This window comes from Callithrix jacchus, chromosome 8 (assembly GCF_049354715.1).
Source record: "Callithrix jacchus isolate 240 chromosome 8, calJac240_pri, whole genome shotgun sequence".
In the NCBI taxonomy this organism is placed as follows: Eukaryota; Metazoa; Chordata; class Mammalia; order Primates; family Cebidae; genus Callithrix; species Callithrix jacchus.
The window spans coordinates 129,978,889-129,999,999 of NC_133509.1; the positions used below are offsets into that span (position 1 = coordinate 129,978,889).

General features: G+C 43.0%; 1 protein-coding gene across 11 annotated transcripts in view; it reads right to left on the reverse strand.

The window, feature by feature from the left end:
• Nucleotides 1-11,265: 11,265 nt before the first annotated feature.
• CLMN (calmin) overlaps nucleotides 11,266-21,111 on the reverse strand; it is a 137,240-nt gene continuing 127,394 nt past the window's right edge. For 5 of the 11 annotated variants that reach the window (XM_035261398.3, XM_078335700.1, XM_035261395.3 and 2 more), the window contains exon 14: nucleotides 11,266-20,978. In XM_035261398.3, the coding sequence (XP_035117289.1) occupies nucleotides 20,814-20,978 (165 nt within the window). In that variant the 3' untranslated portion in view covers nucleotides 11,266-20,813. Of the gene's footprint in view, nucleotides 20,983-21,111 lie in introns of all 11 variants that reach the window. The other 6 variants (XR_013521514.1, XR_013521515.1, XM_035261396.3 and 3 more) reach the window with 4 other exon arrangements.

A 21,111-nucleotide genomic window follows, 5' to 3' on the forward strand; every position in this document is an offset into this window, starting at 1 on the left:
ACTCTCTGTGCCCCTCTGCTGTGATTGTTTTCTATGTATCTCTACTAACTTGTTCTGTCTGCTTTAACATCTGTATGGGAGAATATAGCCACTCCCATTTTGGACTGGGCTGTCAGCTCAGTGGGGAGTCTGAACCCAAACAAGGAAGGTAGGGCAGCAGCCCTGCAAGGTCAGACAGCTGATTACACATAGGAGAACTACACAAAGAAAAACTATGTTGAGGGTAATGGGAGCCAGATTTCTCGCTGTTGAAGAAGGGAGTTACAAGTACTGAAATAAGAAAAGCAAGACATTTGTGTGATTGGATTGGAATTGGAGATAGTCATGGAAATTAATGTTCTTAATACATGTAGATGTAAAATAAATGTAAAAGTGTATATATGTATATTTTGTGAGATTTTGAAATACATATTTGATCTTTGACCTTATTTTCTGGTTTACAACTCCTAAATTTCTTATACCAAAGTGATGTCTTTTGTATGCTAATGAGTTGGCTGGTGGCTGGAATCCCCTAGGTAGCTTTAGGATGGGGTTGGTCATCAGAAAGACCAAGGCAGGATCAGAGAGTTGGACCTTCAGCCTATCTCCAACTTCTTGGAGAGGAGAAGGGTTGAAGGTCAAGTTGATCACCAGTGGGCAACAGTTTAATCAGTCATGCCTTATGTAATGAAGCCTGCATAAAAACCCAAAAGGACACAGGTAGAGAGCTTCCAGATAGCTGAACAGGAACCATGAAGGTTCTTGGGAGGGAGATGCACCCAGGGAAGGCATGAAAGATCTGAGCCCCTTCTCCTGTCTCCTCCTATGTATCTTTTCTTCTGTATTGTTTATAATACCCTTTGTAAACGTAAGTGTCTCCCTGAGTTTTGTGAGCTGCTCTAGTAAATTAATCTAACCCAACTGGAGGTCGCGGGAACAACAACTTGAAGCCTGTGAGAAATTGTGGAGGCCCAGACTTGGGACTGGTCAGTGGTCAGAGGCAGAGTGGGGCAGTGGGGGTATCTTGGGGAGTGAGCCTCAACCTGTGGGATCTGATGCTATTCAGGTTAGAAGGGAGGAGGACACCTAATTGGTGTCTGCTGCAGAATTGATTGCTTGCTTGGTGTGTGTGGAAACGCCCCCTGACATTTGGTCACTGAAGTCTTCGTTAATTATTGAGGGTGAGAGAAGACGGTGTGTGATTTTTCCACAGATATGCACGCGCGCACGCACATAAACACACATATACATATGTATGTATAAATGTATGTACAAATATTTCCCAGCTCTAGCCAATGAGAAGGCCTTGGTGCAGCAACACCACATTAGCCAAGAGAACACCTAACACCTAGCTCTAAACATTCTCTGTGAAAAGGAACCAGGGCTCTTTAGATAAATGGCTGATGTTAAGGTTGGAACATATACTTTCAGCTCGAAGAGGCTCCTGTTGGCCAAATCTGGGACAATTTGAACATCAGGATAAATCATTGATAGCAGGAGATTATATCCCATGGTTGTAAGGTCTTTTAGGCCGACTGACAGCCCCATGGATGCCATGTTAACCTCTGTAACCTGCACAGACACTCCAGATGAGTTCCTGGAAAATCTAAAGTAACTGGAAGACCATGAAAACAGAAATGATCAACCTCTGTAGCACCGACTTACCTTTAAGACATTATTGTTCCTTATTCCCACCCCACCAATCTTGGTCAACCTGGTGACTCTACACCCTACGACCCCTGCCCAGCTTGCAAACCTACAACACCTTCCCAGCTTGCAAAAAAAAAAAAAAAAAAAAACGCCCTAAAGTAACTTCTGTAACTTTCCACTGCCCACCCCAAAGAGTTACATGTTAATTATATTTATATCCCTAGAGTCTAGCAAAGGGCTCTGAGCAAGACATCACTTACAAAACTCCTAAATTCATTACAGAAGTAAGTCCATAAAGACAAAACCTGGAGATATCCAATTCAAAGTATTTACAGTAGATGGAGCTATCTATTTCACCATGTTCTGCTCTGTATTTCGTGCATCATGTGAAGTTATTAACATTCTGGCAATTAATCAGTTCATACTTTTTGCAGAAGCATATTAAAAACCGTGAGACTTGCCCTGTTCTTGTAGGCTATAAATTGCTAGAAAATGTTATTAGTTCCCCTAAATATTGTAGTGTTACTAAAAAGCAATTGATATAAGTAATTTAAGACATTATTGGAAGCCAGAGATACAATGGCATCTTCAAGACCTCAATAGATAAAATGTGCAAAGGACATTTACATTTCCTGTAAGGGCAGCCAACTTAGAGAGGTCAACCCTCCCACTTGTCATCTTTAAAAAGGCAAAAAAAAAAAAAAGTTATTATTTTACCAATATATTTCTAAAATATGTTTTCTAAATTAATCAAAAATATAAGTTCCCAAATCTGATAAAGTTCTGTTGAAACTGTTGCATTCATAGTAATGCCAATTGCTAGTCTTTTGGAAATCAACTTGGTAGGAAAAATAAAAATCATCCTTCTTTTGAACTGCTGTGCTTTAAAAAATAATCTAAAAGGAAAAAGTCAAATTCATGAAGTCATTTGTTACAGCATTTTTTATCATAAAATATTTAAACAACCGAAATAATAAATATTAAGTGACTAAGTAAAATTTGATATTAGAATTATTTGACATTCTGTAGCCATTAGAATATGTATGCAGTCTATTTAAAGATATGGAAAAATGCTTGTGAGTGAAGAGGGGTTGAACCAAACTCAGAATATAATCTTGTATCTATTCTATGTTAGGCTTTCTGAAAATTATGCATAGATAAAACAAGGATTGAATTAAATGAGAAAATTAAAATAGTATATATATATATGTTAAGTGATTACTAATGTAGTTGTTTTTCTTTAAAATATTTTTGTTGCTATAATGTTTTGACAGTTAAAAAAATAGGATATTTACTTCATCTTTTTCAGTTTCCTTGCTACATGGAAGCAGGTGGAAATTTGTTATGATTCAGAATTTTACATCTAATCATCTAGTCAGATATAATAGAATTGTTGTTGGTCTTAGATTGCTCTGCTATTTTTCCATCAATAACATATATTTCTGTCCTCAATCTGGTATAAATTAAACACCAGACTACAAGATCTTTAAAAAGAGGGAAACAGTATCTTATACATACATTTTCCCCAGACCCAGCACAGTGTTTGGCACATAGTAGGCACTGAATACCACTTCTCCATTATCTGTATTAAGTGACTAAGTGACTAAATAAATTCCTAAAGAAGCTCTTACCTTGTGGCTCTGAAGTTCATGGATTTCATCCTGATTTATCAGATATCAAATAAGCTGTTGAGAGTCTTCATGTGCATGGGGCGTTCAGTGAGTGCCTTTTGAATGAATGACCACTTGATGTAGTCATAGAAATTGGTTCTAATATAGGACAGAAGAGATGAAATATCTCTCAGTCTAACTTGTATGTAGTAAAGAATAAGCTTCTGAGATTCCAGGGCAACAAAACGGTCAGAGTTCCATAATCCCTTTCCAAGTATTTCTGACTGCAGGATAGATGTGAGAAAATGGCAAAGACCAGAGAAATATGTATACAGTCATTTCAACAGGAAGATTCATGAGTAGGACACATCATTTTCACTCAACATTTTATTGGTCAGAACCTAGTCACATGGCCACACTGAGCTGCAAGGAACACTGGGAAACAGTCTTTCCAAGAGACTGTGGCTGAGCTATACAGCTAGAATAGTTCATAAGGTACAACTAGTAATCTGCTATCATAGGATATTTAAAAATTTTTTATTATGGAAAATTTCAAGTTTATAGAAAAAAGGAATAATGAACTTCAATGTATTCATCGTAAATCTTCAACCATTACCAACATTTGCCAACCCTGTTTCCTGTCTCCCACATCCTCATTTTTCCACCCACTATATTTTTTTTCTGGGTTTTTTTGGTTTTTGTTAAATATACATAACATAAAATTTGGATTATTTTTAGCATGCCAGTTTACCCATGAATACTTCAAAGTGCATCTCTGATAATGCCCTTTTTGCTTTATCATCTGCCATTTTCACACATAAAATTAGTAATTCCTTAATATCAGCTAATTTTCAGTCTAAATTAAAATTTACCCATATGTTTAAATAAATGTCTTTTTATACGTATTCATTCAAATCAGGGGCTAAAGTCCATAAATTGCATTTGGTTATATCTTTAAACATTTGTAATTTTTTAGTTTTTTAGAAATGGGGTTTTCACTATTTTGCCCAGGCTGATCTTGAACTTCTTATCTCAGTCTCCTAAGTAGCTGGGATCACAAGTGCCTGCCACCACACTTGGCTGGTTATTATGTCTTAGAAGTCTCATTTGTTTTGTAACATCTTTTCCCATCCATTTTAAATAATGTCATCAATTTATTAGAGCAGACCATATTTTGGGAACAATATTCCACAATAAATTTTAAGCTTTGATTGAATTAGGTCTTCAGGAAACATTCTTTAGATTTCTAGAATGATGTGATCAAAAGGTAGGAACATCTCAGTGGCTCTCACTCACCACACTGACAAGTGGAAGAGTTTATCAAGTATAATGTCACCAGTTGGTATTTTCATATTGCATTCTTCACAGCTTGGTGAACACCAGCTGGCTGGTGTCTGAAATTGTATGCTAATTTAACATATGAGTTGTAAATCATACCTCAATTTATAATTTGTCAATTTAAAATGTGTAAAGTGACTTACATTTCTTTATTGCCATTGTAGTCCTTGTATTGATTTACAATTTACACTTTCTCTTAGGTGACTTGACCATTCATATTCTCTCACCAGGCAAAGCTGGACCCCTCTAACCCCTTAGATAATTCTGTAGTAACTTCCTATTACGGTCATGACTCTCTCTCCCTTTTGAAATTAAACTTAAAAAAAAAAAAAAACTTCATTTTTTAGAGCAGTTTCAGTTTACAAAAAAATGAGCACAAAGTACAGAGAGTTCCAATATGCTCCCTCATCCCACTCACAGTTCACCTCTTATTAATGTCTTGCATTAGTGTGGAGCATTTGTTGCAATTGATGAATCAATATTGATATGTTATTAACTAAAGTTCATAATTTTTATTAGGATTCAATCTTGGCATTGCATGGTTCTAGGGGATGTGCATAATGACATGTATCACCATGACAGTTTCATACAGAATAGTTTTACTGCCCTAAAAATCCTCTATGCTCTGCCTATTCATCCTTCCCTGGTGAACCTTGGGAACCACTGATTTTTTAGTCTACAGTATTGCCTTTTCCTTTAAAAAAAAATTTTTTTTTAAGAGACAAGGTGTTTCTCTGTTACCCAGGCTGGAGTGCAGTGGCACTGTCACAATTCACTGCAGCCTCAAACTGCTGGGCTCAAATGATCCTCCCACCTCTGCCTCCCGAAGCACTGGGATTATAGGTGACAGCCACTGTGCCTGGCCATAGTTTTGCCTTTTCCAGAAGATCATATAGTGGCAATCAGACAATATGTAGCCTTTTCAGACTGTCTTTTTAAATTTAGCAATATGCATTTAAGGTTCCTTCATGTATTTTCATGGCTTGATAGCTAACTTATATCTATTTCTGAATAATATTTTATTGCATGACTGTATCATAGTTTGCTTATCTTTTCAACTATTAAAGGACATCTTGCTTGCTTTCAAATTTGGCAGTTAAATAAAGCTGCTAAAAACATTCAAGTATAAATTTTTGTGTGAACATCAGTTTTCAATTCATTTGGAAAAATGCCAGGAGCGTGATTGTAAGATCACATGGTGAGTATGTTTAGTTTTATAAGAAATTACCAAACTGGCTTCCCAGTGGTTGTACTATTTTGCATTCCCACCAGCAATAAATGAGTTCCTGTTGTTCCACGTCCCCAGTAAGATTTGGCGTTGTCAGTGTTTTGGATTTTACCCTCTACTAGGTGTGTAGTGGTATCGCATTGTTTTGAATTTACAAGTCACTGTGAATATATAATGGCAGCATCTTTTCATATGCTTATTCTTCATTTGCAGATCTTTGTTGGCACGGTGTCTCTTCAGGTCTTTTTCTTACTTTTTATTGGGTAGTTGTTTTCCTATTGAGTTTCAAAAAGCTCTTTGTATATTTTGGATACAAGTCCTTTATCAGGTTTTTCTCAGATACTTTCTCCTAGTCTGTGGCTGTGTTTTCATTGATCTCTTAACAGTGTCTTTCACAGTTAAACTTTTTATTTTGAGATAATTGTGGCTTTACATGTAGTTGTAAGTAGTGAAACAGAGACGCCCTGTGCACCCTTTACTCACTTTCCCCCAAAGGTAGCATCTTACAGAACTATAGTGCAGTATCACAACAAGGATATTGACACTGATGCAGTAAAGATGGAGAACATTCCATCATCACAATGCCAAGGGTTTTGTTTTTTTATTCCATTTATATAATTAAATGCTATAAATTCCCCCTCCAAAAAATTAAATAAATAAAAGGATATGGGGCTGTTTGTGAAATGGCAGGAAGAGGTGGAGCACCAGATTTGAGATGCTAAAGCTTCGAGAACAATACCCAAATCTGATGGGAAAATGCCTGCAGGGTCCAGCCCTGCCAAGCCCTCTGGACCTCAAGAAAGAAAGAAAGGTGAGCTTTCTTTCTAGCACTTGTGTTTATAGAACTTTTGCTACAGAACTGGAGAATCCAAAATAAAGCAGACAGCCACCTGAGTATGAATACCAGATGGTTTGTATCCGTGAGTTAACCCATGAGCAGCTGAGGAACACAATACGGTTACAAAGGATGTGGGATTTGGAAGAAGAATCTTCAGCATGAAAACCTCTCAGCATCAGCCCTTTGTAAACCAAAAATGTTTTTGGTTTACAAAAATTCTTTAGGAATTAGAAGTCTGGTAGACTTTTATGTAAGTGCCATTGGTCAATGCTAGAGAACAGGGCCACCCTGCCTGGGCTTTGAGGCCGGTGGGGAAGAAGTTCTGTAGTTCCGGCCTCTGAATGGACTTCCTCCTAGGCCAGGGCACTCTTCACATTTAACCGGAAATACTGGTTCAAGCCATGAGGGTAAGTGGGTGCCTGACATGCCTTATGATAACTCTCCACCATTAACACCAACACAGACCTTAAATTTGATAAGAAACATTTACAGTCGTTCTTCAGGAAGCCTGCTAACATAAAGGCTTCATCTGCATGATAAAACTTTGGTCTCTATTGATAACTCTTTCAACCAATTTCCAATTAGAAAAACTTTACCGACAACCTGGAAGCCTGTCACCTTCGAGTTGTCCCACCTTTCTTAATCAATGTGTTTCTTAAATGTATTTGTTTTATTTTTTCAAGATGGAGTCTTGCTCTGTTGCCCAGGCTGGAGTGCAGTGGCGTGATCTTGGCTCACTGCAAACTCCACCTCCCGGGTTCAAGCAATTCTCCTGCCTCAGCCTCACAAGTAGCTGGGATTACAGGTACACGCCACCATGCCCCGCTATCTTAAATGTATTTTAATTGAAGTCTCATGTCTCCGTAAAATGTATAAAACCAAGCTGCACCCTGACCACCTTGGGCACATGTTCTCAGGACCTCCTAAGGTCTGTGTCATGGGCCATGGTCACTTCTATTGGACTCAGAAGAAATCTTTTTAAATATTTTACAAAGTTTGACAGTTTTTGTTGATACCTTCCTCTGAGGTAATAGTCAAGATGTCTATTGAGTTATAATGGAAAGTCAGATTTTAGGGACAGAGAGATCAGGGTTAAAATTTAGACCTTGGCCGGGCGCGGTGGCTCACGCCTATAATCCCAGCACTTTGGAAGGCCGAGGCGGGTGGATTATGAGGTTAAGAGATCAAGACCATCCTGGTCAACAAGGTGAAACCCCGTCTCTACTAAAAAAAATACAAAACTTAGCTGGGCATGGTGGTGCACGCCTGTAGTCCCAGCTACTCGGGAGGCTGAGGCAGGAGAATTGCTCGAACCCAGAAGGCAGAGGTTGCAGTGAGCCAAGATCGTGCCCTTGCACTCCAGTCTGGGTAACAACAGCGAAACTCTGTCTCAAAAAAAAAAAAAATTTAGACCTTGTCCCTTATTGCCTGTGGGTAGCCTTGGACAAGACACATTCATCAGCTCCCATTTCTTCATCTGTAAAATGGGGGTGGTAATAGTCTACCTTCAGGGTTATTGCAAAGATTGAAGAAAAAAAAATGAACATCACGAATCTGATGAACTTTCTGGTTTATAACAGTTACTTAATAAATGGTCATTCTTATTAGGCATCCTATCTGGAAAATAATGAGGTCCGTTCCCCAAGATGAATGAGAGACCGGAGCTATATCTGCCTCTCCACTATTCATTCTCTCCTTCCATTTTATTAACAGAGAGCCCTTTTCTTTCTTAGAGGGCAGAAATTAAAGAACTGCATTTCCTCACCTCGCAGCCCAAGGGGTGGCCCTGTTCTCTAGCATTGGCCAAGGGGACTTAGATGAAAGTCTACCAACAAATGTCACCACAGCTGCTAGATGCCTTCTCCCAACCAACAGCCCTTCTCACTTATAATTCATTTAGCAGAGGCTGGAGCTGAATGAGTGCCCAGGCTGGGAATGGAGGAAGGACATGCTCGGGAGAAGGCAAAGATGGGAGAGAAGCAAGATCTATGTGTTTGGGCAAAGGACACATTTCCTTACTCCATAGCAGTTGTGGTCAGCGGCTTAGCTCTACAAGGAGATGAGCCCATGTTTTGTGTGGGTTCTTCTGGGAACTCTGAGAAGGCAGGGGGCCATCCATTGCTGCCTCTCTTCCATTCTGCAGCATGGAATATGGATATGTGGTCTGGATGTACAGATACCATTTTGGACCATAAAGGCAAGGACGATCATCTAAGGATAACATACCCAGAGAACTGGGAATGGCGAGGACAGGGGAGCTGCTGTGCCAAGTAGGACTGCCTCTCTGAAGAGAAAAATAAAAGTTATTTGTGTTTAAAGCACTGCTGTTTTGGGCTGTCTGTTACATGTCACTGAAATTAATCTGAAACATTGCAGCAATTAATGGGAAAAAAACTAGCACCCCATCTTCACACTTTGAGCTTTTTATGGCATAACCACCCTGTCCAAAGTAATATACCACCAAGTGAAACATAATTACACTCAGCTGTTTACAGGCTTAGGAAATTTCAGTACAGGATTTATTTTCCCGTCATGTAGCCTGCCATCCCCTTTTTAATGTGGCCAGGCAGTTTGATGTGTTTTCTCCCCACATTTTCTCTGTTCAAGCGGGGAGAAGGCTCTGTACAGCCAGGAGGGTTCAGGAAGGGCCTCCTGTTATCTGTGTTCAAAAGATTTAAAATGAAAATACAGCAGGGAAAATGGGAGACCCACTCAGGGTGGTGTGTCAGAGTGGCAGTAGTAGGGGAGAGATCTGTGTGGGGGGCTCCATGGACGCCATGGGAATGGCCTCATGGTACACTGGGGACCTGAAATTCCAAAACCTATCAGAGACGCCCAAGTCCAGTCAATCACTCAATCACGGCCCAGCAGCAGAGTAGCTATGGGGCTGTGGGGGCTGGACCCTACCAGTGAGGACAGAGGCACAGTCACCTCAGGGCACTTCACTGCCACACCCCAAGTACCCTTGGGCAGGGTGAGGGAAAGGAGATGAGCAACAGACATCTCCAACTTAACATGCTCAGATTCAGCAACTCCGGGTCTTTCTCACTATCTGCTTCTCCACCGTTTTTCCATCAGCCAGTGGCATCTCTATTCTTGCAGATGCTCCCGCCAAAACCTTGGAGCATTTCTCAGTCCTTTTTCTCTTACACTCTACACCCAATCCATTTGCAAATCCAGAGGATCTACTTTAAAAACACAACCAGAATGAAATCAGTCTGCCCCACTTCTGCACCCACCATGACATTGTCATCTCTCCCGGACTGTTGAAATGGACTTCCGCTGGCCTCTGTGTTCTGCCCTTGTTCCTGGAGTTTATTCTCATGGCAGCCAGGGATAGCCTGCTAAAATGTAAGATGACATGTGCTCAAAACTCTCCAGTGGATCCCAGCTCACCCCAGGCAAAGGCCAAAGCCCTTACCACATCCTGCAAGGCCCTACCTGGCCTCTCTCGTCTCACTGTGCATTCCCAAACCAGGCTCTTTGCTGTTCCTTAAAAACACCAGCCATGGCCGGGCACGGTGGCTCACGCCTGTAATCCCAGCACTTTGGAAGGCCGAGGCGGGTGGATCATGAGGTCAAGAGATCGAGACCATCCTGGTCAACATGGTGAAACCCCGTCTCTACTAAAAATACAAAAAACTAGCTGGGCATGGTGGTGCGTGCCTGTAATCCCAGCTACTCAGGAGGCAGAGGTTGCGGTGAGCCGAGATCGCGCCATTGCACTCCAGCCTGGGTAACGAGCAAAACTCTGTCTCAAAAAAAAAAAAATAAAAATAAAAAAAACAGCCACGATCCTGCTTCAGTGTCTTTGCACTGGCTGCTCCTTTTGCTTCGAAAACTTTTTCCCAGGCATTTGAAGGATCTGTCCCTGTGGCTCTTGTAGGTCTTTAGTCAAATGTCTCTTGCTCAAAGAGTTCATTCCTGGTTGCTCTATGAGCCTGGTGGCACCTCCCTGTCCACCCCCAATCTGCCTTCCTTCCCTTTTACTTACAGCACTGACGAATATGTACCTGACATACTGTGCAACTTACCGTTTTGTTTCTGTCTGCCTCTCCTCACTAGAGGGTCAGTTCTGGGGGGATAAGAACCTTGTTTTGGTTTCCTGTTACATTCGCAGCAGCAACCAGCACAGTGCTGATGCCAAGTAGGTGTGTAATAAATATTTGTGGCACCACCTTTTATTTGCCCTCCCTCTGTCCCCATCTCACTCCTGCTGCCCTTGGTTGCATCCCCTCTGCCCTGAAATGATGCAATCATCACATCAGCTTGGCCTCAGGCTCTTGTCTTCTGAGGAGCACTGGCTACTACAGTAACTTACTGGAGGTCACAGAGCTAGTAAAAGATCCAGGATTCAGACCTAGGCAGTCTCACTCCAGAATGGCACAGCTGCTACTACTATTATTATTACTACTACTTGGAGCATTGCAAAGGCTCAAGGCAAGTTAATGCAGGTTAAAAAGGGCACATTCTCTACCATCTCTACCACTCTAAAGCCAGTTGGCTTTGCTTCAGCCCTGGCAAAAGTATTATTTGTTGGGACTGTTTGTTGAAAAGATAGTGTAATTTCTGGTTGTCAGAAGCACAAACACACAAGGAAATAAATATTATCAGTGAAATGGTCAGTTCAAGAAATTTATATTCAAAAATTTTCTTTAAGAATACAGATAATTTTACAAGATCACTCATCATAGCACCAAGCCTAATATTCCTTAATAGAAAACAGTCAAATAACAAATACTCCAGTTAATTTCCCACAGGTATAAATTATGCCAATAGCCATTTATATTTTCATTTACAGTAATCAATAAATAAGACAGGACATTAATATATTTTTTACAAAGATCTCTTTTTTTTTTTTTTACAAAGCTACAGCTATGTATATACTAGACAAAAATAATCCTTGTACTACAAAATAACATTTCATTTTCCTCAATAGTTTTTTTTAGAGCTTTCAGTAAAAACTTTCAAACTTGGTCAATTAAGCCCTGCCATGACAATAAGGAAACATTAAATCTGCTAAATAGACCAGACTCCCCCAAAGTAGAACACCCATCACCACCCACTACAATGTGGTCTGAACAGTCTCCTGTCTCCAAGTTTTAGTAGTTTGTCCTGAGGATGTACAGTAGGGAACAACAATTTTTCCGTGTTCACAATTTGTCTTTGGCGGATAGTTTCAGCACCACTGTGAGTGATACAGGCAGCATCTTATGGTGCAATTTCAAGGGCAGAGGGCAGGTGTCCCCTGCACCACACTCCCCTCCCCCCAGCTATCTCTCCTACCCCAGGGACATTCTACCCAAGCATGCCAGCCATTGGCTTAAGGGATCTTTGCCGGAATGCAAATGGCTCTGATTCTGAGTAGAATTTCAGGAGCCTTTTTGAGTCGTTATTAGGGAAGGGGAAAAGATGAGGGAGTGGGAAGATCTAGTCCTTTAGACCTATTTCTACAGCGGAACTGTTGAATTTAAGAAATTCCCTTAAGAGACTCCCTCAGATGCTGACGTAATTTAAGGAGACCAATTTAGTTCTAACAGCCCTAGGAAGCAGATTTTCCAGGTTCTACTTCAACACATCCATTCCAAACCTGTAAGATTCAAACTCTTCCCAAAGGCACCTTTCTCAGATACTAAAGCCAAGAAGCACTGCCCCAAGCTTTGGGGCTATAATACAGAGGTACACTTGCTTTAAGTAATAGGCCGCTTATTGAGATAAATAAAAGCTATCTTAGTAACCTTCGGATTTTTAAACCTAGAAAGGACTTTTAAAAGAGGTCTTCCCACTTCCAACCCAGAGAGTTAAATTCAAGGCATCTGCAGGTGAGCCAGAGCTAGGATGTGGGTTCTCCATACCCAGACCAGTGTTGGCCTGTTTTGGACAATGTCAGCTCTCCAGATAAGAGGCACTCCCAGAGTTCCCTTTGAAAACGTGTCTAAATCCTTGAATGACATTCAGAAATACTGGTGTTCTGGGGCTGTCCTTCCTCACAGCATGGATTTGCAGAGAATATGCACCTATCCATTTTTGCTGGGGCTAGAGGAAGTAGTGGTAGCTGTTGGAAATAGAATACAAATATCAAATATTTTGCTATTTTGTATTTTGTAACAAGGCAAAAATCATTACTTTTAAGCTTAAAATACAGGAAAAATGATAATCCCTGTCTCGGAGACCAATTATAAATTCATCCAAGTAATTCGTGGTCTCTGCGTCTCCATCTTAATTATGCTGTCTTCAGGCCTTTTCTACTTTTCTTTTTGAGGGAGAAAGCCCAGTTTCCTACTGTGAGAAGTACATGTTACAGGTGCAGAGATGAGCAGCTGGGGTCAGGACATACAGTTAATGGAAGGCCCTGAAGAACTGTCTTGGATGTTGGACACTGAGATTTTACTGCAAAAGACCCTTTCAAGGTGGCCATTTTGGTTGCAAATTTGCAACCGCAGTGAGGTTGAGAGTGCAATTCCATGTTAGAAACAAGAGTCCTATGTTCCTGGTTCTGCTACTTATTAGCTCATGCTATGACCCTGTTATTTTTCTGTCCTGTCCTTTAGCTTCCTTTCTGAAATAAACACCTCCCATGATTGTTCTAAGGGTCAAGTGAGTTAATGAGTAAACAATGGCTTAAACTTCCTCTTGCAAAAAGGCCTGAGTTAGATTTGAGACAGGGTAGCTTGGAAAAAGGTAGTGGATTGAAGAGAGGTTGGAAGAAGCAGTGGTAAACTGAGGGTTAGGGAAAGAGGTATAGTCACTGCTTGCTTTGAGAGGAAGGATATAGAGGAAAAGGGGGCTGCTGGGCATCCTACAACTTCATAAACTTTCAAGAAAGCTATTTTTGATTCAACAAATACGTGGTGAATGCCTATAACGCACAGAAACTCAGAGGTAGGTTCGCGAAGATCACCCCGAGATCTGGTGACAGAGCTGGGACTCTAACCTAATGTGGCTGACTCCCAAACCTGACTTCTTTCTCTATCCCACAATACCACCCAGAGAAGAAGGCAGTGATTAAAATGAAAACAAAAAAAGAGTTCCTTTAAAGAGAACCCTGCTAGATGAAGTTAGTCTTGACATCTGAGTGTCAGGGATTTAAACAAGTTAGGAATGGGATTGAGGCCGGGATTGTTGAGGCATGTGTGTATTTAAAAACAAGTTGGTCAAACAGCACAAAATGCTGGTTGTCTTTTTTCCATAGACAAGAATGCTTTTTGGCATGCTGCTCCAGCCCTGGCTGGGAGGAACTGCTTGCTTGATGTGTTCTCATCCAGGTTCTCAGAACAAGTTCTAAACACAAATAAGCCAGTATTCCCAGCACCGTGGGGTCTGGCAATTGCAGAGGAGTCAGCTCAGGAACTCGGATAACTTTTGCAGGCTTTCGGGGAACCAGGAGCTCTGACTCCAGGCTTTTGACCTACACATGACCAAGCTCACGCCATGCCCTGTCTCACACACAATGGTAGAGAAATGACAAGGTCTGAAAGTCACTGTAGGGGTCTTTAAAAAAGATTAGAGTGAAGGCCAGGCACAGTAGCTCACACCTATAATCCAAGCACTTTGGGAGGCCAAGGCAGGAGAATCACTTGAGGCCAGGAGTTTGCGACCAGCCTGAGCAACACAGTGAGACCTGTATCTACAAAAGGTAAAGAAATGAGGTGGGCATGGTGGCATACACTTGTAGTGTAAGCTACTTGGGAGGCCAAAGCAGGAGGATTGCCTGAGCCCAGGAGTTCCTGGCCACAGTGAGCTGTGATTGCATCACTGCACTCCAGCCTCTGTGACAGAGTAAGACACTCTCTTAAAAAAAAAAAAAAAATCAGAGTGAAGAAGGCAGTTGCTCATGTGGAGCCCAAAACACAGGTGTCTGCACGTGATGGAAATGGAACCTGTGCAAAGTCCATGCAAAGTCTGTGCACGGGGTTCACGTCCATGAGTTGCTGACTGCTGTTCTCCAAGGAGGTGCCTGGTGAGAGCAAGGCGCCAGATCTGTGGAGCTCAAAGGGATGTTGTGTCTCATGTTTGGCCCTCCCACACTGGCTGTTAGGGGAAAAGCCCACAGCAATTTTCAGCAAAGAAGCACAATAACGCCCACGCCAGCTCCCAGCCTTCTGCCACCCAGCCCACGTCCTGGACCTTGTCATTAGGGCAGCCCCCTCACGAGCTGGATGGGCCAGAACAACCTGTTATTTGGTGGCAGCTCCAGAGGGCAGCTGGGGCCCAAGACGTTACATCTTCCCCCAAATGCTGAGTCAGCAGTGATTCTGCAATGTCAGGGAAGGAGAAATAACACACCTGGGCCTTGAAGAGCTTTGTGCCATCTAATTTCCTGGCAAGCACTTGGCTGAGAAGGTCCTGAGAAGCCAGGCTGACTGGAGGTTCCCACACAGCCCATTTCTGGGACCTCAGGGCACAAAGCTTCACAAAGGAATACAGACGGGGAAAGCAGTGGAGACCCCTGTGGAAGGGGTCTCCAAGCAGAAAGGAGAGAGGCCATGTCTCAAAACTCCGGAGGCTTCTGAAGTCCTTCTGGAGAGTTAAGACAATCGGAGCACATGTGAAAGCATTCTTGTCATACAGCTGCCCTCCAATAGAAGACAATGGAAGGAGAACAGCTCCTTACCAAATCAGCCATGATGGATTCTGGCATGTTTGCAAGACACACCTGTACTTGCTTATTCTGACTTTTGTTGGAGAGATGATCTCCATGGTGTCCTTAGTGATAAGGGGTGGGGAGGTTAGCTTCAGCAGCTGAGGCTGTAGTTTTGTAGAAAACGTAACTGGAATGAAGATGGCTATCCCGAGGTCACCAACTAGCAGGGTAACTAGTTGTTTCCCGTTTCTAATCTTTAGTTTTTCATCTCTTAAATGAGGCACTGAGTGCTTACATTCCTGAGGTTTTCAAAGTCTGTGACTTACAGAGATCAATTACACAGGCTGCCCGCAATGCCTCCACCTTCCCTCTGTTCCATCCTGACAAAGAGCAGGCACACACTGCATGGGAAGAGGATGGGGAGAGCTGTGCTGAACCCCAGAAATGGAGAAGTGCATGTTCTGGGTGGCTGCCCATGGGGCAGGAAGAGTGTACTTCCTGCTTCTGAGACTTGGTGGGAGGTTATCTCCCCACAAAGGTCAGTTCTGACCAGGAACACCTGACCACCCTGATCATCAACTATGGCAAGATAAAAACTTTGACAAGGAAATGTTAGCCAAAATGTTCAGCAGAGAACCCATGCTATTTGTTTGTTGGCACACACCTGTGTGGACTACTTGTTTCTGTATTATTTTTGAGACAGGGTCTCGCTCTGTCACTCAGGCTGGCATGCAATAGCAGGATCACAGTTCACTGTAACCTCGAAGTCCTTGGCTCAAACAATTCTCCTGCCTCAGCCTCCCAAGTAGCTAGGACTACAAGTGTATACCAAACTAATTTAAATTTAACTTTTTGTAGAGATGGAGGTTGGTCTCTAATTCCTGGCCTCAAGCGATCTTCCTGCCTTGGCCTCCCAAAATTCTGAGATTATAGGTGTGAGCCACTACTGTGCCTAGTCAGTTTTCTGTTTCTTAAATGAAGCAGGGTGGTAAAGAAAATCTAGAACCCACACGACCATATCTCTGGGGAGACAGGAGATCTCAGATCATTTACTGGGAGTAGGCAGCACAACCAGCTGGAAGGAAGGAGGGTAATAACTAATCGTGGCATTCAAGCAGAGCTTACCCATGCTATTTAACCCTCTCCTGCACTTGGCACAGCATTACACAAAGGCACTCAGTAGATCACAGCTCAACAAGATGGATGTTGCTACAGCCCCAGCTGGACACAGGGCACGTTCACAAACCAGTCAACAGAGCAGCAATCAATGAGAAAACTCAAATGGCATTTATGGATCAAGATGGTATTCCGAACACACAAGCCCATTTCTTCTTTCATGAAACCCCATAAGAATAAGAGCAAAGGAATGAAAGTTATGTTAATACAGCCTTGAAGACAGAGGGATAGAGAAGAGAACAGTAGGCCAGAGCTAGCAACCTATTTATGCAGGAATGAAAGTGACAGAGAAGCAAGCAGGGCGGGGGATCCTAAGACTACACGCCTGCAGAGGGGAGGTCACAGAGTGGTCAGCAGAGACGTGCTGTAGCCTCCAGGAGAGGCTTGGGGATTGGAATGGGAGGCATGGGGTAAGACATGGGGCTGAAGACCAGGGCATTTGTTGGCTCTGAGGCCCCCTGTCCTTCCCATGCAGCAGATGACCACCGTGCTCCTACTCCATGGAGAAATCAGAGCAGCTCCCACTCAGGGACACCAGGCATAGCAAAGGTGGGAGCAACTTAATGAAAGTCTAAGTACTCATGGGTGATGAGGCTGCCTGCTCAGCAGTGAGAACTTGGGCACTCAGAACAGGGTCTCTGGATATGGCCCTACAGTTTGTGCATTGCACAGAGGCACCTGGCTAAGGGGGCCAATTAGGAGTTAAAATCCAGCCTTTGCATTGTTGTCCAAGCTCAGGGCTGTGTATGCCTGGAGGATGGGGCAAAAGGTGTCCTCTGTCAATCAAGCCAAGTGCTCGTGGGGGCTTCTGCCCAGATGGGACATCTTTTTTGAAACTCCATGAGGGCTCAACGTAAAAGCAGCCCTGTGTATGCCCATTTCCTAGGTAGGAGAGAAGTGGGAATATCTCTAAAGAAACAGAATGAACCCCAGAGAAAAACCTGCAAATATTGACATGCAGGGTTCTCCAGTGATGAGTCCAGGTGCCCACCTGGTAATCCTAGGGAAAAGCTCACCAATGGTGCAGAGCTTCCAGTCAGCTTTTGGACGCCTCACTCTAAAACATGAACAGATCCACAGGATATCTGAGAAAAGTTTATAACATGAAAGATAGAGACTGAGACCAACCAAAAGAAAGAAAACTCAGAGAAAACGAGGGCAACACAGGGAGCGGGAAAGAACTTCCCCTCAAAGCACAATCATTAACATCCACAGAGAGCTAAGATCTGCATCCACGAATCAAGAACAGGACACTATAAAACAAAGACAGGACAATGACCAAAGGTTTTGTTAATTTGGAAAATAAAAATTCAATAAAACCTTCAGATTGAGAAGATAAAAACGAATAATTCTTCCTGAAGATCAGAAACATAGACAAAAAATAAAACAGATAAGAAATATCAGAGCATCAGCCTGGGGGCAGGGGAAGATCCAACACTGAAATAATAGGTGGTCCAGAAAGAAAGGATGTGAGTAATCACAGGAAGATTTAAGAAATTTCCCATGAGGGCCCAGCACAAGATTTAACACTCAGGATAAAATACCATCATGGCAGTTCAGAACACCAAGAATAAGGAGATCTTAAATGTTTCCAGGGAGGGTGGATAAAAAGTCACATATAAAGGCATGGGAATCAGAATGGCATCCGAAATCTCAACCACCACACTTGGAAGGGGATAGGAGAGGGTATTGTTTTCCACCTGTCATTCTGTGCTCAGCCACACTTCTGTGAAGGGCAGAATACACACAGTTTAAGTTATGCAAAAATCTCCAAATATTTACAACCATATTAACTTCCCATGTCCTCTTCCTCAGGAACTTATTAAAGAATATGCCCCACCAAAAAAAAAAAAAAAGTAAAGAGAGAGAATAACAAATTAAGGGGAGAATTTGGAGGACAAAGGACACAAAACCATAACACAGTGCTGGGCCTGGGAGTCAACAATCCATCCGTACTCCAGGTACTGTCAACACCTAACAGTAATGTACTAAATGGTGTGATCTAGCTCCACTGGAAAACCAAAACGCAGTATGGTAAGAGTGAAATCCTCATCCACTGTGACGGCAAGCCAGTAGATGTCTCTAATTAATTAAAAAATGCAAATGTAAGAGAGTTAAAAGTGGTTACTTCTAAGGAGCAAGACTTAGGGCACTGCTAGTTCTTGTTAAAGGCTGGTCTCAATGTCCTGACCTCAGCTCTCTTACTATATTTCTTTTAATTAAAAAAAAATTACAAGCAATGGGTGGTTTGTTCTGCAGACTTCCACATCCATTTTCTATATCCAGCTTCTTCCATAGAAACCTATATTCAAATGAGATTTTCTTTTCCTTTAAAAAAAAAATCAGTTGACTGCCAACCTGAACCAAATGACTTTTAGGCATCTTGCCAGTAGATGCTTTAAACAATATTACAAGTTGTAATAGGTGAGAGAAGAAGCCTGCAGAGGTTTTTCTGAACAAGGTCTAGACCCATAAAATGAAATGATGCACATTTGGGTCAGCTCTTCGCAGGCTCTTTGAGCATCTAATTTAGGCCAGGACCACGTGGTGCCCAGGGTTATAAACTATCACACACATAACCTTTATTATCTGTACCTTTGAGCTTTCACTGATGCCAGGGAGCTCATTAATTAGCTCATTTTCCATGGGGGCTCTTGGCCTTCCAGATGGAATCACTCCAAGCTCCCAACAGCTTTTTGCTTGGAAGGCTGAAATTCTTTCAGGAGGGGAGACAGACTATAATCAGACTGGTTTAGAGGCCAGATTTTGGCTGTCTTCGACTCAGATGTGCTATGTCAATTCTTCTGGCCATGCTGGAATTCAGTAAACTTGAAACCCACTGCTTGAAATGAGCAAGCCCTTGGCTAGCAAAGAAAGAAACGTGACTCCTGCAGTAAGCACGATGCTGGCATGTCAAATGACAAGCTGTTGCAGCTGCCAAGGGTGTTTCAGAAGGAATCAGGGATGAGCTTGCAGGTGAATAAGACTTCCTCACGGGAAGAATACAAGAACAAAACAAATGTCGATAGTTGGTGTAAAATTTTCGGTTTTGTTTGAAGGTGGACATTTTAATCTAGTCATTTAATCTTTTTCTCAGGACACTGGCGTGCCCGGTGGAAGTTTCCTACAAGAGGGGACAGCTCTGGACAGAGCATCAGGTGCCTGTGTGCTCACTGCAAGTCCATCCCTGATTGGCTGTGTGATCTTGGGCAAGCTGCTCTGTCTCTCTGGGTTCAGCTAGACAAGATGCTCTCAGTCCTCTCTTGACTCGTTCACGATTTCATAAGGGTTGCCTGGTACATGCTTTCTGAAGGGGAGAGCAAGGAGAGGAGAAACTGATGCACAGACTCGAGTCTTGGGAGGAAGGAGTGAGCAGATGGAGCCTGGGGCTGAGGGAGATGGCGGGAATGGGGGACTGGGTGGGTGCTAGAGACACCTCTCTTCTCTCAGAAACCTCCTGCGCTGGCCTGCTCCTGGAGTGCTGTCCAGAAAGCCTTTTCAAGAAACCCACTGCAACTGACCACAAAGGATACCCGTGTGAAGACGTGCATTCTGAGGCAGGTGTGCACAAAAGCTTTTACTGGCAGGAAGCCGCCGCGGCATCCAGCTCCAGCACCGGTGGGAGCGGATTCCAGCCCAGCCACTCCGCATGGCCTTTGCAGGGCCCTGTAGGGCCTTTGAAATCATGGCTCTAATCCAATCAATGGAAAAGTGAATTTAAAATGCATCTCCCCTCAAAAACACAAAACAAAACAAAAACCAAGGTGAAAAAGAGCACACTATGGCTCTCAACACAGCTTTCAACTTCCTCCCTGGATTCTGCCATTCCCGGATGTGCTTGCACAGAGCCGGCTGCTCTGATTTCCCCAGTAAATGCAACCAGTTACCAGACTGCAACAGGTGCGTGGACCCCAGCACCTTCTCTCAAACACCCATGCGTGGAGGAAAACGTGACAGCTTTCTTCCCAGCTAGGGCTTGGCCTGGGGCACCCACCCTCTTCCTCATCAAGCAGCCCTTCATCTGAGAGGTAAGAAACTCAAGTTCATCCAAGATGTGAACCTGCGTGTGGGAAGCGCTAAGATCCAGGCAGGCTAATGATCACTAACGATGCTTCCTATCTGACCCAGCAAGGCATACGAGGACAAAACCCCACCTACGGATCCAGCTCTGTGCCTGAGTTTTAAGTACACAGCCAAAGAAAAAAGCATGCTCAGGTAGTCCAGGAAAAAAAAAAAAAAAAGAAGAAACCTGAAAAAAAAAACCCAAACCACAACACCGAGAAAGGGGGTCTAAGTTTCCTCGGAGGTCCTTAACTGTCCGCAGAAGTGCCCCACCCAGAACCCAAAATAAAATGAAGTAACCCCGCCCCCAGTCAGGGTCCTATCTTTTTTATTATCCGGACACACGCATCACAGCCTGTTAACATCCAGTTGTGGGAAGAGCAGCAAGCAGTACACCAGGAGCCAGAGGAAGAGAATAAAATACATCATATCTGGCTGCTGGACAAACTGTGTCAGGGAGTCGCTCTGCGGGCTGTGGCTCCCCAGTGACATGGCTTCTCCCGAGCTGTTGGCCTTCCTACAGAAGGAACACAGAGGAAAGGCAGTTACCAAGCGGGTCCCCAGGAGAGTGGACCCCACCCAGTGCTACCCATCTCTCCCCAGCCCTGCACTTCCCGCCTGGAGACCTGAAGGCTCCCCAGCGCTG